General features: G+C 38.1%; 1 protein-coding gene across 1 annotated transcript in view; it reads left to right on the top strand.

The window, feature by feature from the left end:
• KCNH8 (potassium voltage-gated channel subfamily H member 8) overlaps positions 1-18644 on the top strand; it is a 391780-nt gene that overhangs the window by 228769 nt on the left and 144367 nt on the right. The window contains exons 4-5 of the mRNA XM_032860933.1: positions 488-615; positions 5530-5770. Of these exons, the coding sequence (XP_032716824.1) occupies positions 488-615; positions 5530-5770 (369 nt within the window). The remainder of the gene's footprint in view (positions 1-487; positions 616-5529; positions 5771-18644) is intronic.

Consider the following 18644-nt stretch of genomic DNA (forward strand, 5'->3'; position numbering starts at 1 on the left):
TCTCTTACTCTCTCTCAAATAAATAAATAAATAAAATCATTTTTTAAAAAAGTTTTTCTTGTAAACTTCTATTTATACAAAGAAAAATAAATATAAATGTTGATATTGGATATATATTAGATAGTTTTCTGGAAAAATATCAAGAAAATATTGGGAGCTGAATCAGGGATATGAATGTGGAATAGCAGGAAGACAGGAGTCATATTTTTTTGACTTTTGATTTAATGTTTTTCTAAAAGTGTTTGAAATTTCCTCTATGCCCCTGTATGTTTTACTATAATTTAAAAAATTAATGCAGTTAACATGATGACAAAAATACATAAATTGTGAAGGGCTAAAATTAAGTAAATGTCATTAGGAGCCAGCAGATAATTTTAAGTGTTGAAAACCATGTGCTATGTGTTTTGAAAGGGAACTGTCAAAACTTGACTTTCTTGGTATGAAATGATGCATTCATTGGTGCTTAATGAGTTTTATTTTCCCCCAGACAAAGCCAAAGGAAGATCAAGAGCAGGGACCCACTTTGACTCAGCCCGGAGACGGAGCCGAGCGGTCCTTTATCACATCTCTGGGCACCTGCAAAGAAGAGAAAAGAACAAATTGAAAATAAATAATGTAGGTGGTATGTGTGTACACTGTGAATGCTAGAGTTTCCCCTTGTGCCAATATTTGATTCACTAAAGAAAGGCTCCGATTACTCATTTATTGGCTTTCCTAGATTTTTTTGCACTTTGGTTTGTGCTTTCCTATAAAGAATAAACTAGAAAAGGTCAGCAATCATAAGACATTTCTGCAATAAAAGTGCTTAATCACAGTGTTAGTACAGCACAGAGATTAGAATATTACTGTAGTCAGTACAACATGGTACAGGGGATGCTGTGAATGGGGACATACTGTTTACATTTTATGAACAAGATGGTGCACCAAGTCATAGACTACATATTCACAGCTTGTTGGTTAAAATTTCTCATATTTAATTGTAGTTCCATCTATTCTGCACTTTATCTAATTTCACTTAATGCTTTTATCTGGGAGGACCATGAACAAATCCAAGTTATGATTCCATTTAAAAAATGTACAACCTCTACAAAACAGAGTCGGCAATTTCACACCACGGAACATTGGGTTTCAAATTCTGTGCCTTATATCATATGGTTTTGTCAAAACTTGTACTCCTAGTAAATGACAGTTAGGGCTACTTTCTGCAACCTGCTTCTTTTCTGTCACAAGCCACATAACTGTGCTTCAAAAAGGTGGTCCTGTGCACACACAACTTACAGGAATTCTCTTGAATTTTATAATTAGTTCTTAGCATGGAAAGATGTCACTGAGAAACCCAGAACTCTGTCTGTTCAGTTATAGATATTCAGAGATAATTTTTCAAATGACAGTAATATCATTAATGTGCATTGTGGGGTGTTCAGAACACAACGTCTTTGCTGGGTATGTGACTATGGGTGGTAGATAGAAATACTCAGGGTCTAATTTGCCAGTGCCATTAGAAAAAGGCACATCAAACAAGCAGAGCTGTTTTGGAATCAATCCATGATCCAGAAGTTCTGAGAGTTAGGGACACAAAGGGTTTCTTTGGCTTCTTACTTTTTACACAGAAAGCTGGAGACTAGCTAATACACATGCATTGATAAAACAGCCCTGTATCAAACATACAAAGTATCTGCTTCTCTGTGGTGAACAAAGAAAGATGCCTGAACCCACCCCAAGATCTGACAAGAAGGTACAGCCAAGCTAGTTCGGCTTTGGTGTGATTTCCTTCTGGAGACCAGAATAAGCGGCTTTGATCCATTTGTGCTCTAGGACCATCGCCCCATGCTGGGGCCGATCAGCCAGGCACCACCATGAGGAGTCACACACTGCTTCTTTTGGCCTGACTTAGGATAAAGATTTTCTGGGAACACCTGTGCCTGGGTGTCGCATTGATTTGCTGAGAGTCCAGGGATAGACTTGAAAGAGTGCACACCTCTTGGTCTCTGGATCCTTCCACTGTTCCTATTGACATCTCCCTTCAGTTACTAAGCCAGCCCTAGTGACATTAAACAAGTTCCAGGAAGAAACAAAGGTAACCGCATCTGGGCTTGATTCTATGCAGGTCAACCAACAAAGCACCTAAACAAATATTAGCCAGAGATTCTGTAATGCTGAAAGCTGACACTGTCTTCTACCCTTTAGCTAAAAATCATTTAAACATAGCGAGTATTACGAAGCTTCAAAATGTGTTTGCTGAACATGCTGTTTTTCCCTTTAGATCCAACAAGATACGGAACAGCACTTAAAAATCTGATTTAAAAAACCATAATTCCCACCACTTAGCTAATTTGCCAAATTGCCAGTCATTTAAGAAATACAAACATGAGGGGGGAACATTAAAATAATAGTAAGTGAGGATGTCTAATCAAACTGATCTGGCAATACAGGTAGTATATTTAGAATTAAGATACAGGTAGTATCTGTCTCTCTCTTTTCAAGGAGAACAGAGTAGAAAGGCTAAAGACAGCAGGAAGAGAGAAGGACAAAGAAGAAAAAATGATCTGGATCATTTATCAGCTGAACCATCCATTTGGGGGGAATTCTGATTATAGTAACATTCACACACAAATTCTCAATATTTTTACAACTCTTTGCTATTTACAAGTTCCTTTCACTTAGATCGTATTATTTGATTTTTATGGTAAGCCAGTACTAGATATGATTTTTATTAGTTCCACTTTAATGATGGAAAAGAACTTATTCAAGTTCTCAAAAGTGGAAGCAGGATGTGGGACCCAGCTGTGTGTCTTCTGACTCAAAGCCACTGTGCTTTGATATGGTTCTGTGGAATAGGAATCTATGATTCAACCATACGCAAATGAGCTCATCAGGCCATTAGCCAGGTTTGAGAATCAGGATGTAACACCTTTTAGTCCTGGCTCTGACCACCTGGTACAGCATAGAAAAGGCACTTAATTTCTGCTGTCCTTGATGCGTTACTCTGTTATACAACAACGTAATGATGTAAAGGTGTCTAACAGAAGGAAATGTAAAGATCACATGAGCTTGAGAGGAGAGTGCTTTCAGAACCCAAACATTATGAGCTGGGTACCAGTGGTCCTCAAAGGGTAAGGCAAACGCTTTCCTGGGACTTGGTGCAGTGATTATAGAAACATTTTCCCATCTCCTTGCTCATTCAAGTTAGTTTCAAAGAAAAGTTACAAAAATCGTTTAGGAAACAGTTACCTTAGGTAGGCTTTGGCTTTAACCATTGTGTTTCAAAAATGTGTAGAGGTTTAAGAGCTAAAACACCATTGGTACTAAAGAATATGCTTCGAAATTAATAAACGACATATAACTAAAATTCAGAATTGTTGGTTGCATTTTTCCTTAGGCAAACCCCAGGTCTCAGGGTTATAAATAATAGATCTCTTTTCCCCCAGCTTGCTAAAAGCTTACTTTGCAATTATAAGAAATTTTCTTCCATTCGAAAGGCTTTTGATAAAACTTGACGAGTCTAGTTGTAAGAGAAGAGGAGCATCTCTATTTTTTACTTAAGCGAAGTACCATGATGTGAAGCATTTGAGTCAAAAAACCCTTCACAATTTAAGCCTAATTCTAGATATAATGAATTCTTAGTATCTTTTAAAATAATTTCAAGGAATATGTTTTAAGTACCCTATAAAAATGAAATAGTGTGATTTATTTTCTGACTTATGGAGATAACTAATACATATTGTTGACTTTTTGTGTCAACATGACTAATGCTTCATGTAATCAGCATATTCCAAGGAAAATACTTCCTGAGTTTTCCTAATCCTCTCTCCTAGAGCTGGCATCTCCCTCAAATGAGGTAAAGTTTTAATCTCTGTAATATGATAGCAAAAGACTTACTCAGATAGCAATTGAGGCATTCCCCCATGGCTTCTCTACGAATGTCTTATATTTGAAAAAAAAAAAAAATTATATGAGAATCTATCATGTCCTTCTGTAAGCAGAAGTACTTATCAACCTTTAGGTGGTTAATACTTACTGACCCTAACTCTATCTTCTCCTGTACACTTACCTAAACCTTAATGAGAAGCCCAACAGGTGTTTTATGCCAAAGCCCACCCTTTACATTTGCTTCTGAAAACCAGAAAATGATGCGAAAGAGGCAGGTCAGGTTTCAGGGAATTAAATAGAACAGAGATGCAGTGGCAGATGGGTATCAAAGAACCTTCTGGAAGTAGTGAAGTAGTCCCTCCCCACGAAACCCTGGCATTATGAGGTGCCTGTATGGGTTGAGTGAGAATATTAACAGGGAAGCAGAAACTTGTTGGGAATGCCTACCAAGGAGAAAGGTAAAATAGGGAGTAAGTTACTATCAAGGTAGCAAAAATATTTGGTCCCTGGTAGTTACCACTGAAGAGCTAAGTATTCCTGAAGGCTCTGACCTTTCTTGAATCCTCAAGTACTTCAGGAATCCCTGAACATTACACATGAATTTGCCCTTTCCTCAATGGCTGAAACAAGAAAACATACTGTGACCTGCAAGCCACATGTATTCCAAAACTTAAAGCTGTTCACTTCATCCAACTTAACTTTCAAATTTAAGTTTCCATTACCGATCTTGTGTTTCTCATTAATTGAGGTCAAAGCAAGGTCTGCAAGTATCTGGTCATAGGCTTGTCAAATTTCCACACATGCTATTGTTGGGCCTCTGTTTGTCTCATAGCAATAAAGAATTGTTCATCAATTTGGACTGCTTTCTAAATGAAGTGCTTTCACAGTTATAAAACTCCAACGATTCTGCATTTAATCAGCTGTGCAGTGAAACTGCCTTTCTCCTCTTCTGACTTGAATAACTCTTAAGTAACCAACCATGTCTTACGTTAACATCTCTGCAAGGGCTAGCCAGTGTCACGATGAATCCATGCCAGTGAAGGGTATGAGATCCGGGCTCCCAACTTGAAACCTCATCAACAGCCGCAAGGCAAAATGCAGGTGGTGAGCACAACCTGGTTGTATTTTGAAAGAAATGTAGATAGCTGTTAACCATACAATGTTGATCATATATCTCTCTACTTTTTGGGAAGAAAAAATGGTACCTTTGCTATTATTAGAAGAATTACCCGTCCAATATACCCTTTAGATAAGGACTGTCATCTAGAAACTACAAGAATATGGAGTGTCCCCATGGCCGTCGGAATGGAAATGTATCTTTTTGTTTTCAGCGTGTAAAGGATTACACTTGGCAACTGTGGGTGTTTATAGGTGACATTTTAAGTAATGAGCAATTGTTCTAAATGAACAAAGTCTAGATTATTCACTTACCGCTTATGACTAAATTCTGCACATTCCTGTTACTTAGAGCGAAGGTCTCTGCTCAGCTTCAGTATGTGCATCTCCACTGTTGGCCTCCCCACCTTCTAAAAATCACTTGTAAACATGCATTGGCCTTGTGTGTAGGAACGGTCCTCCTCACAGAAGTGCGTTTAAGGCTATGTGATCCTTGCTTCTAATGTTGTGTCTCCCTTCTCTCCTTTTTGTCTTTATCCACAGAATGTTTTTGTAGATAAACCAGCATTTCCGGAGTATAAAGTTTCCGATGCAAAAAAGTCCAAATTCATACTTTTGCATTTTAGCACTTTTAAAGCTGGCTGGGACTGGCTTATTCTGTTGGCGACGTTTTATGTTGCCGTGACCGTACCTTACAACGTTTGCTTTATTGGCAACGATGACCTGTCCACGACTCGGAGCACAACAGTCAGTGACATTGCAGTGGAGATTCTTTTTATTATAGGTAAGAACCAACGGCTGCTTTCCTAGAGGATTTGCATAGAGGAAGTAAGTGTGTTCCAGATTTTTCTGACATGAATTTGAGCTAAGATCCATTTGCATGGGCATGACTAAGCCTCGGATGCAAATTTTGGAGAAACGCATATTTGGATTTCTGAAAATTGCCTCTTCCAGCTTTCTCACTGTTCCTTTAATCAAACAGGTCTAAACTCATGTTTTGTGTGTCTATCCCTGTGTTGTCAAAAATGGGCTAAAAAAGGCTTAATGGCTATTTTGTTGGTACTCTCACATCCATCATGATCTTAATTGCACAAGGTCAGAGATGGGGCTTGGCCAAAATCCATCAGTGGTCTGATAATGGTCCAGACTTGGGCTTGGTTCTCCATTCCCTTCCATGCCTTTGTGGCATGTTGGTGGCTCTTGTCATAGGTGGCCTGGTTGCAGAAACAAAGGATTACATAAGCCTTCCAGTCAATCAGGAGAAGCAGAGAGTATCTGATTTTAACTTAAAAAGAGGCCCCAAGAGATGCTTGCTAAGAATATTCATCTCTAGAATATTGGGAACCTCAGCTGAAGCTCTCTGTGCTCTACTCTTATAAGCCTCTTATTTCCCTGTCCCTTAAATATTTATCTGTTTAGATCAAAGCCCAGCTCTTTCTTGTTCATTTTAAGACAAATCCTATAACTCCATTAAGGCTTAGATTGACTCCTTGACTCCCTGTAGCGGTGTGGGGTGTGTGTGTGTGTGTGTGTGTGTGTGTGTGTGTGTGTGTTTTAGATCCTTAAGAAATTGCAAAGGTAGTACAGAAATGTCCCTTGTCCGTTAGTTCTGGACCATCACTGGTAACCTGATACCTGCTTCTTTACCTAGTCATGGTGATATAGGGCAACATCCTTATTGTAAAGATGAAAAAAGTGTTTGGAAAATGTTTTCAAGCATCTAGGTGAACAAAGGAATGAGAAATGGATCTTAAAAGTTCAAGGAAAGAAAATAAATGAGGCAGGTCCAACCCTTATTTCAGTGGTGATGGTACTTTTTTCTCTGTGCAGCTGATAAAGCTTTGGGACCAGAGTGGGTTCTCTAACTGAATGTCAGCACATTTCATCTGGATGAGTTTGTATGCTCTTGGTGTGGCTTTGACACCATTATTACCATTGCATTTACTGGGAACCCCCCCTCAAAGCTGTTAGGACCCCTGCTTCCACCCCAAAAGTGGTGGCTATCGTATGTAGTATGTATATACCACTAGATGGCGATGTTGTCCACTTGGGTAGCTTGGCAAGGCTACAAAGTCAAGGAAATAGATCTGTAATTTTTTTTTTTTTTTTTTTTTAACTAAACCGTTCTAAGTTAGAAATGTGTAACTGTAGTAAAGGGTTACTGGTCAATGGCAAATAACAGAAATCACTGGTCAATGGCAAATAACAACATTCCAGCTTGCACACATTTGGGTGTATCCATAAGCAAATCCGCTATGGTTTTATAAACTTTTTCTTTGCTAACCTTCCATGACTTCTCCTACCCACCCATGACATGTGCATAAATTAGCACTCTAAAAAGACTCCCTATGACCCATTCAAAATTCTCAAGAACAAGAACAGTCACTCAACATGTTTATTATGCCTGAGTATCTGCTTAACAAATATTTCATGTCATTATTATTAATAATGTTATTATTTACAACTCTGTCATAGGGACATGGTTATATCTTGAAGTTTCCATTTTTCCTTGTTCTTAGATACTTGAAATTCTATGGGCTTAGAATCCGCTTCTGTACTACAGGCTCACTGGCCGATGATGATACATTTACACTCAGAACTGACACGAGAAAGATAGTTTATACAATTTTGGAGGGTTGAATTGGTTGGTTGGCTTTTTTTTTTTTTTTTTTTTTTAAGGCTGTTTTCTTCTACTAAACCAGGAAGTCTCCCCCTGCCAGTTGCCCCTAAATCTTCTGTGTTCTTTGTAACTGACATCTCTGCTCTGCTGGGACAGCAAGATGATTTTCTATGTAGGCAATACCCACTCCTTCCTAGTAGCATGACAAAGAAATGGAAATTCACTCTTGTTTTTAATGCCGTTTACCTTCTATAAAGATTATGTTAGAATTTGAGATTTTTGGCCTGCCAACAATTTTAGAGGGATCCCAGTCTGGAATGCCTTCTTGAATGACATATTTTCATAAGCAGTAAAAACTTGATTGCTCTGTTATGGCTGTCTTCCTGCTCTTTTCCTTTTAAATGAGTTGAAACGTATCTAAAATTTATTTTAACAGATTTGGAAAAAGAGTTGAAAATTTCTCAAAGAAAATTTCCCAGAACATTTATTCTATGAAATATTTCACAAAGGTGACCTAACAATGATCACTGAGAAATAAATCAAAATAGTAAGAATAAGAGTGCATAGCCTGTAATACTGTAATTTTACAATACTAATAGGGCAGTGCTTGTACCATTTAATAGTTACCAGGTTGGTATGGGTAGCAAAATCTATATGCATATTTAACATGTTCCTTTTCTATTTATAGAATAGTGTTATTAAATCGGCATCTTATAATCAGCTGGTCAGAAATGTTAAAAAGTAGTTTAAAAGAGGTTTGGGAAGGAAAGGCTTTCGTATAGCAAAACATGATGCTTTCCAAACATCTTATTTAAACCACTCTATACAAATGTAAGGTGATGGGATTATTTTCTAAATGGGGAAAATGAAGTGTTCCATGAAAAAAGAATATATAGTCAAAATGAAACTTGAAAGATAATCTCTTTTGGTAACTCAAAGTGTGCATTAGCTTTGTAAATCCTCCAAGAAATTCAATGATAAAGAAATGTTTAACTGTGATTAATCCAGCACCTCCTAACGTTATTTTTTACTTCCCAACTCATTCCTCTCCAGGCCACTAAGTAATATTCTTTCGGGAAGACAGACTTAGAAATATTATTTCCTGCTAAATTCACTATAAAGTATCTGAGTATTATTATGTTAGTCAAACTATAAAAACTAATGGTGAGTTTGAATCTCCCCTAACTACTCTCTTCATCTTAAAATAAATTGCTCTGTAAACCACATTAATTCTTTAGGATCAATAGGGCACAAGGTTTGACTGTAAGTTACAAAGTGGTTATAAAATTACTTTTAGTTTGAAAGTCATCATATATAATTTAGCTGCTGACTCAAAGTCTTACAGAAACTTGCAATGGGAAGTGACCTACTAGTAATTTATCTAATCCAATCTTTCTTACTTTATGGGTGGGAAACTGAGCCCTAGTGATATGCGCAAGGCCCTATTACTAATTGGTGGCACATTCAGGTCTCCTGGTTATCAGATCAGGTTTCTCAAGGGTTGATAACCTATGTGATTTCATTTTCTGAAAAATTCTACTCAACTTGCCTTCTTTTATTTATAGCAATGAGACAGAAAATGAGAGAAAGAAGTACCAACTTCCTTCTCTTTCTTCCATGAATGCAGAAATTAATAGTTTTAATCTTTGAAATCTTGGTGGCATAAATTGTGGTAGGCCCATAGATCCAATAATCACTTACCTCTTACCCCTTTTCCTTATCAAAAACCCAAAGAGCCCAATTTCATGCACGTAGCGGTATCCCAGACCTAGGGAATGAATTACGAGAATTTCAAGCCAGTTTCAGGTGTAGGAGTAAGTTATGTTCTATCCAATAGGATATATAGAGATTGTTTCTATGGGACTTTATGGAGATTATTTTTTCCCCTGAAAAAAGAAGAGAGACATATGGGGGAAAATATTTGTGTCCCTCTCTCTTTCTTTCCCCTAGGATGTGTGGATGGAAGGGTAGGATGTGTGGATGGAAGGATATGATGGATTGTAATTTCTGCAGCCATCTTTAATCCTGAGGAGAGACAGAGGGAAGAAGATGTGGAGTCCTTATTGAGTGATATAATAATGTTCCTTTTATGGGGGCGACTATTATTGGACATTTTGTTATTGATAGCTATATCATTCTAAAATTTTTTAAAAAAACCACTGCTCTGTCATCTGTGACCCCTTGCACTGAGCCATTTCAGAGGTTCAATGATAAATCCTTTCCAGAGGAGCAGAATGCTCTTTCTTCTGTCATTCCACTGTGAGCCTCTCTAGAATGCAGTTTGTGCATACTACTTACTAGCTGTTATGATCACACAGGCTTAGTGGAATCATATAGACTGTGCCATAATGCTGTAACTCTGACTTGCTTTCTCTAAGAATCCTCAGAAAGCTAAAAGTCCAAGTAAACAATGGTATGCAATAGTACTATCTGTTTACTCTATATTCCCCTTAGTCATAAAAGGACAGTTGAGAGTCATGGGGGACAACGGGCAGTCATACATCATGTAGACCATACTGGCCGGGACTGAACACCTAGCATCCTTACTACTGACTACACACCACCGGTGCTCCCCAGTTATTATGAAAACCCAAACACCCCATACATATTTAAAAGGTAATACTTCCTCAGTGTTATGTTTTTAAGGTTATACTTCGTGCTGATTTAGGTAATTCTATTTCACTGGTTCTCAGTGGGACTTTAATTCATTAATCAGCACGACCATCATTTGGTGTTTAATGCTTTTAGATCACAATTTACTTATCTACAAATGATTGTACCCCAAATAATGAATAGAACTCCTCTACATGTAGTTTGTCTTATGAGTATATTTTTATGTTTTCATTTCTGGTTATTTTATTTTTTCCTCCCTCATAATGCTTTATTAATTAATGCTTCTATTCATTTACCTGTCACTAAATTTTGCTATCTCAGAGTCTTTATTTCTTCTTATTATTTAATTACTATTATAACCTTGTGATGTAATTAACACAGGTGTATCTGTTTATATATAGGAAGGAAAAGAGAGAAAAAAGTAAGCAGTTTATCCAAGTTCTAGCTGATTACTGACCAAGCTAGGACTAAAACCCTAAACCCATTTGTACAATGGGTAGTAGCATTATTGTGAGGATTTAGTGAGGTTATTGTATTAAGAAATAAGTTTACTCACTGTTTAATCAGTACTGATAAGTATTGTCAATTGTCAATAATGTCACCAAGCCTCTGTCTCTTCAGTTTGCTTTAATATCCACTATTTTTCAGAAAACAAGCACTCTTCAATATAAACTGAAAGTTCAGCTAATCATGGGAATAAGGTAGACCAGAACATTCCTTAGCTTTCAAGAACATGAGTGTCCGGGGACTCATTTACCACTTAAAGGATCTAAGGCTTTTATAGCTACTTCCACAGATTTGCCTTAGCATTCTTTTAGGAAAGCTGAGAGAAGGTCTCTTGTATCTACCTAAGTCAGGCATCCTTTATCTGGCGTGCACTGAAATGACCACAGATAATACTAGAGGCCATCATTCCAGGTGTATCTCCCATCCAATCTTCCATCAGCACTTGCAGAAACAAGGAAAAGAGCTCATCTTCATTTCCGCTCCTCATCCTTTTTCCTACCTTGCTCTGATGAGGCCCGAAAGGCACTAAGCTGGGCTTCCATTAACAGTCGAGAAGGAACTCATTAGCTAAAGTCTTAATCACTAGCTTTAGAGGAATAGAAACTTCTCTCTGTTCAGCAAATTCATGATTTAACTGGTCTGTGTTCAATTTCTTCTCTTTTAAAAGATTTATTTATTACACGGAGGACATTGGGAGAAAAGGAGAGGAGAAGTGAATTGGGGGAAATCGGAGGGGGAGACGAACCATGAGAGACAGTGGACTCTGAGAAACAAACTGAGGGTTTTGAAGGGGAGGGGCTGGGAGGTTGGGTGAGCCTGGTGGTGGGCATTATGGAGGGCACGTATTGCATGGAGCACTGGGTGTGGTGCATAAACAATGAATCTTGGGACAGTGGAAAAAATGATATTAAATTTTAAAAAAAGATTTACTTATTTATCTGAGAGAGAGAGAGAGTGAGTGCAGGGGGAAGGGCTGAGGGAGAAGGGAAAAGAGTCTTTTGAGCAGACTCCATGCCTGACTGCGGAGCCCAAAGTCAGGGCTCAATCTCATGACCCAGAGATCAGAACCTGAGCTGAAACCAAGAGTGGGATGCCCAACTGACTCTGCCAGGCAGGCGCCCTTGTGTTCAATTTCTACTGATATTTAGAGATGTATGTTTGCTTTAAAAAACTTCTTCCCAAGTCCTGTCTTCGTTGTGCATAGTCTTTGTTGAGATACCTTTTCCCATTTAATGTGGAACCGAAGAGTAATGTTCTTATAGCATTGAACTATAGTTTATTACTTTCTTTCTTTTTTTTTTTTAAAGATTTTATTTATTTATTTGACAGACAGAGATCACAAGTAGGCAGAGAGGCAGGCAGAGAGAGAGGAGGAAGCAGGCTCCCTGCTGAGCAGAGAGCCCATGTGGGGCTCCATCCCAGGACCCTGAGATCATGACCTCCCAGGATCCTGGGATCATGACCTGAGCTGAAGGCAGAGGCTTTAACCCACTGAGCCACCCAGGCGCCCCAGTTTATTACTTTCTGATAAAAATTCAAGCCTCAGAAGAAATACTTTAATTCTTGGGGCCTGGGTGGCTCAGTTGGCTAAGTGTCTGCCTTCAGTTCAGATTTTGCTCCCGGGGTTCTGGGATCCAGCCGAGCATTGGGCTCCCTCCTGAGTGGGGAGGGTGCTGCTCCCTCTCCCTCTGCCTCTCTCCCTGGCTTGTGTGCTGTCTCTCTCTGTCTCAAATAAATAAATAAAATCTTTTACACAAAAGAAATACTTTCTTTCAGCCTTCTTGGGTGTCTTTTTCTGTTAAGATAAAATATATAATTCTCAGTGGAAACTGAAAGACTATAGACATTTTATTGTTATTTCATTGCACAAGCAAAGCCCAACTTAATCATTTTCTTGAAAATTACAAAGGTATGTCATTTTCCCATTTAGTCAGATGACTGATATTAAAGTTACAGACATGGATACTGAAGGGAAAGATTTCTAACAATAAATAAAGTTGAAGTTTCATGGCGATGAGAGAATTCAAATAAATCTTACCATCAAATCTTTGGGGATCCTGGTATTGCCAGACTACATATTTAGAAGTCTTAAGTTACCATTCATTTGCCTCTTACTATTTGAGTCCCTCCCTCCTTTTACTCTCTCCCTCCATCTGCCCCATTTTTCCTCTCCTGCTCTCATGTACATTCTTTCTCCTGCACTCCCTCCTCCCTCTGGAAACCTACACAGCTGTATACCCCTGTATCTGCACCCCCACATCCCTACCCTTCACAATGACCTTGGATTGAGTAATAGGGTCTCTTAATAAGCGGAACTCAGGATGGCGTTCATAGCCATGGCTCTGATTTGACCTGTGTCTCATGTGGGCATTTTTAACCTGACAACAAGAATATCCCAGTCTCTACATTTCCAGATAGTACATTTGGAGTATTGAATAAGTATAATGTGTGAACTGAGCATTCACCATTGACTGGACATGAATCAGTACCCACTCGGCTACTGACCAGCTATTTTTCTGGTGAAGAAATTTAAACCTGAGGATACAGCAATAATTAAACAATAACAAAAAACAAAAACAAAACAAAACAAAAACAGAAAACTACTCTATCACTTCAGATTCCTACAGAAGTATAACATACCCAGTGTCTCATCTCAAGAGTGAAGAGACGTTGTCAGAATGCTTTGGGGGGAAAAGGAAAGAGTACATTGAACAGTAAGCTACTGTTTTCACTATTGTTATTAAGGGCTCCCAAATAGGTACTTAACAGAGGTACTTAAAAGTACCTACTCAATGACTTAAGCAAAGAGTAAAATTGCATTTATTTTTGCAAATAAACTGTCATTTCATTGTTGCTTCTTTAGGTTTTTCAGAATAAATAAATGTAAATATTTCTTTAGGGGCAGTTCATCTTTTGTGAATGGATGGTTGCATCGTTTTATGATTGAATTATATATATATATATATTTTTTTTTAATTTTATTTTTTATAAACATATAATATATTTTTATCCCCAGGGGTACAGGTCTGTGAATCGCCAGGTTTACACACTTCACAGCACTCACCATAGCACATACCCTCCCCAATGTCCATAATCCAACCACCCTCTGAATTATATGGAAAGGTTTTAAAGTTCATGTAAAATGGGCATGTAGGTAAGTATTTTTTCAACTGTGGCACTATTGATGTGTAGACCATGTTAATTACAAAAATTTTAAAATAGAAACAGGGGAGAAAACAAACAGTCTTCAGTCACACCCATCCCAGCACAACTGCTTCTTCCACATTCAGTCTTTCTGGTTGTTGTTTTCCCTACTTATTTTCATATGATTGTGATCACAGTCTATACAAACTTTGGTGACTTTTTTCCACATGAGATTTTGATGTAAACATTTCTCTGTGTTTTATAAGTATTTATAAACATTTAATAGTTGCATAATATTCCATTATATAAATGAACTATTCTGTTTACTTAGCCATGTCTTAATTGTTGCACATTTAAGATGATTTCTTTTGCTACTTAAAAAATTATAGTGGACATCTTTATGGAAAAATATATTTATTCACTAACTAAATAAATATATATTGAATGCCTATAGTTTACCATGCAGTGTTTTAGTTGGTAGAGATAGAATAGTGAAACAAATCAGGGTCTTTGCCTTTATAGGATTTATATTCCAGTAGAGATAAACAGGAATCAAAACAAATAACATGTGTAATATGTCAGATAGTGGTGAGTTGCATGGAGAATAGTAAAGCAAAGAAGGGAAAAGAAATGGGTCGCAATCCTAAATGAGGTGGTCAGTGATGAGAATTAAGAACATGGCATTTTAGTAAAAACAGAAGTGAAGCAAGGAAACAAGGAACTGTATGTCTCGATGAAGGATATTCCAAGGAAAGAGAACATCAAATGCATTTAGAATATTTAAGGTGTGGAATTATTGGGCCATAGAATATTAACATATACAGCTTACAGCATATTTTCAAAGTTTCATTTTTTAATCACATTATTCTTAGAGCATTTATTGGTCAGTAAAGTTCTAGTTGAAAAACAATTTATTCATGCTAATATTTTTTATAGTAATAGATCTTGTGCAAAGTTATAGGTGCCTGTCACTTTCTGAATTTGTTTTACTACTAAATAGTCATTTCACTTAATGGAGTAATTCAGATAAAATAGTGTTATTAATATTGCATCATTGTTATTTCTTTCTTTCTTTTTTTTTTCCTTAGGAGATTAGATATATATGGAAAATAGAGTTACATTTGCCTGACAGATACAAAACTTATTACATGATGTATCCGAATCCATTATGTTTATATCTGAAATGTTTGTGAAATGGTAGATTAGAGGAAAATTGTCTTAGCGTACATTTGAGAGTGATGCTGCCCTGTGACTTACCTATTACTGTAAATAGAGTATGAAAAGGAGCACATGCTCATAAAATATGAAACAATAGGGCTTGTTTTGAACAAGGCAAGGAAATTAAAAATGGAATATTACTAAATTTAGAAACCCAGAGGAAAATTATGAGTTCTTGATTTAGAAATGTATTGCAGACTAACGCGGGATTTTTTTTTTTCCATTTGCCTCTTACCAAACACGAACTCCGCTATGTCATCTCTCTTTTTCCCACTTTTTCAAATATGTTTCCTTGCAGTATAAAAAAAAAATTCATACTCTCTAAGTAAAAGTGACATCATTTATATGGTTTATATTTCCCATTTCAACCCATTCATTTAGCATTTGCCATTGAAATAATCTCTTCTCCAATTATGCCAACAGTTTTAAAATTAAATAAATACATAATTTTTAAAGCAAATATATATTGAATATATTGAGAAGTTGTTTAAATATTTTATTTGATTTTCAAAAAGGTTTGTTTATAGAGATGGGGGAAAGGCAGAGGAAGAGGGAGAGAATCTTAAGCAGAGTCCATACTGAGCATGGAGCCTTATATAGGGCTTGGTCCCATGACCCTGACCTCATGGCCTAAGCCAAAATAAAGAGTCAAGGCTTAACCTATTGATCTACCCAGGCACCCCTTTAAATATTTTATTTTTTTAAAGATTTTATTTATTTATTTGACAGATCATAAGTAGGCAGAGAGGCAGGCAGGCAGAGAGAGAGGGGGAAGCAGGCTCCCCGCTGAGCAGAGAGCCCGATGAGGGGCTAGATCTCAGGACCCTGAGATCATGACCCGAGCCGAAGGCAGAGGCCCAACCTACTGAGCCACTCAGGCACCCCTTTAAATATTTTAGATAACAGAAAACATTATGGTCACCTAGGCCTAGGTGTAATTCATTATGTATTGTTCATTAAATTTTTGTTGAGGACCAATATGATGTCACTCAAATGATTGCACATGGCAGTTCCTCAACATAGTGTAGAAGACCCTCCATGGTCTAGACTCTCATCTTTTTATCTATCATCACTTTCTCCTTTTTCCTGTGTCTCCAGCCATACTGGACCACCAGCACTTCTTTAACTGTGCCATTCCCTACATACTTTGTATTTTCATTTCTTTCATAGCTGCTACTCTCAGAAAAAAAAGGTGGGGGGGGGAGGCAAGACATCTCCTTAGCTCTTCTTTATCCAATAAAATTCTCCTTATCCTTGAAGTGGCATCTTTGGCCTCTTCTACAAGATTGTCTTTTCAAGTCATCTTACCTCTATCAGGAGTCTGGGTTAGTTTTCCCTCATGCATTATTTAAATGCTTTCCCTCCCTCACTTTTCTGCCCTCTATTATAATTGTCTATTTCTCCCCGACTCCACACACATACCATAAATAAACTATGAGTTCCCAAAGGACATAGACTGGATAATATATTTACTTCTCTAGTTCCTCCAGCTAATACATATCTGACCCATAGTAAGCAGTAGACTAATGTTTACTTACTACCATGGTACAGATAAACAAAACAGGAAGTGTGGCTCATCCAGTTGAACAATAGCCTTCTTTTCCACAGGCAGGCCTCCATGGTTTTTTCATATGGTCCCACAGCTGGCTGCTCTTTATTTTTAAACAGTATGGCTCACTTTATTTATTATTATTTTTTTAGATTTTTAAAATTTATTTGAGAGAGAGAGAGAGCATGAGCAATGGGGAGGATGGACAGAGGCAGAAGCAGGCTTCTTGGATCATAACCTGAGCTGAAGGCAGGTGCTTAACCAACTGAGCCACCCAGGTGCCTGCAGTATAGCTCACTTTAGAGTAACTAATCCTTAACAAGTCAGTGCCAATAAGCAAACAGCGGGTAACTTGAGAAATCCCATAGGTTGTGGTGCCTTGCCTGCCTTTTGCAAACATTCCAAAAGTTTCTCAAGGCCCCCCAAATGGTTCCATAGGGTGAGTGTGAGATGAACTCAGCAATTCAAAAAGCTAGGTACTAGGATGCCGTCCATGTCTGGCAGAAGAGAGACCTACGGATGTGCAGAGAAGCAAAGAAATGCTAGTCTCAACTTAGCTGGACATCCTGCCCACCAGAAAATTAGAAATCTTTTTAAACAATTAACTACTAAGAATTATTTAAAGGCAACCCTGACATAAACCTGATACCATACATGGAGTGATGAAAAGTGTAGAAAGTGAAGAAAGTGAAGGCGTTCTCCCTATACTTGAGAAGCCTATACAATAATTGGAAAAACCTGCCTCAGTGTGAAACTTTTGGGAGACCGTGAAAGAGCAGTGGTGCCTTGCTCCAGGCTGTGTAGATGATTCCATGATTGCAGGAAAGACATCTCTGGTGTATTTTGAAATAGATGTAATGCTGGTCAGTATTAGTCATGGACTGTGAAGATGGGATCAGAGACGTTGATAGGGAAGTGGGGTGAGAGACCATGAGGGCTGAGCATCTGGAATGAGGATGAACTTACTAAAGTGGCAACAAGAAATAAGCAGTGCTTGTGGTTATTTTGTGATTCTACCTCAGCCTGACTTTATGGGCAGAATGAAATTCACTGCTGGAATGGAATGTTTCAAAAAACCTAACACAGATAGGGCCATTGGATAAAGACCACCCACTCAGAAGCAGAACAGAGCATGAAGACACTAGATTCCAGGTGTTGGTATACAGTAATGGTGCAGTAAATTGATGTTGAATGTTTGAAAGTGAGCATGACTGGAAATTCACTTTGATAGTTAATAAGACAGTCATCACCTGCTTTTCCTAAACTACTCCCCTCTTCCCTTCCTGGGTTTTCCCATACCTATGAATAGGACCCTGTGAACCGTGAACATAGGGCTTTTCACAGATTGCTCCCCTTCCCTTCATCCCCCAGTAAAATCAAGCTCAGAGTCCTGGGTGGTCCACCACTAGCCATCTGTTGGTACACAGTCTCTTCTCTTCACTGCCACCACTTCAGTTCCAGTCACCATCAGTTCTGACTGGACTGCCATGCCCCCTGACCAACTTTCTTCCTTGCTCATACTCCTACGATCTATTCACTATGTTAGAGTCAGGTTTTTGTCTTTGTTATTGTTGTCTTGATATTATGTGTATTTGATCATGTCATCTCCCTGCCTGAAAAACCCTTCAATCACTTCCTATTCTTTGTTTTTTTTTGGGTTTTTTTTTGTTTTTTGTTTTTTGGGGTTTTTTTTGTTTTTTTTTTTGAGAGAGAGAGAGTGAGAGAGAGAGAGTGCATGCGCAAGGCATGGGGAGGAGCACAGGGAGAGGGAGAGAGAGACTTTTAAGCAGGATCCATGCCCAGCATGGAGCCCAATGAAGGGCTCAGTCTCACTACCCTGAGACCATGAGCTGAGCCAAAATCAAGAGTTGGTTGATTGACTGTCTGAGCCACCCAGGTGCACCCCTGTTCTTTAAAGAAATGCATATTTGCAGCTTCCATCCTCTTTCTCTTTTGCCTCGATAACTCTTATTCATCCCTCAGGACAGAGATCACTTGTGATCTCGC

The sequence above is a fragment of the Lontra canadensis genome, unplaced genomic scaffold (assembly GCF_010015895.1).
Source record: "Lontra canadensis isolate GAN:19392208 unplaced genomic scaffold, GSC_riverotter_1.0 scaffold20, whole genome shotgun sequence".
NCBI classification, from domain to species: Eukaryota; Metazoa; Chordata; class Mammalia; order Carnivora; family Mustelidae; genus Lontra; species Lontra canadensis.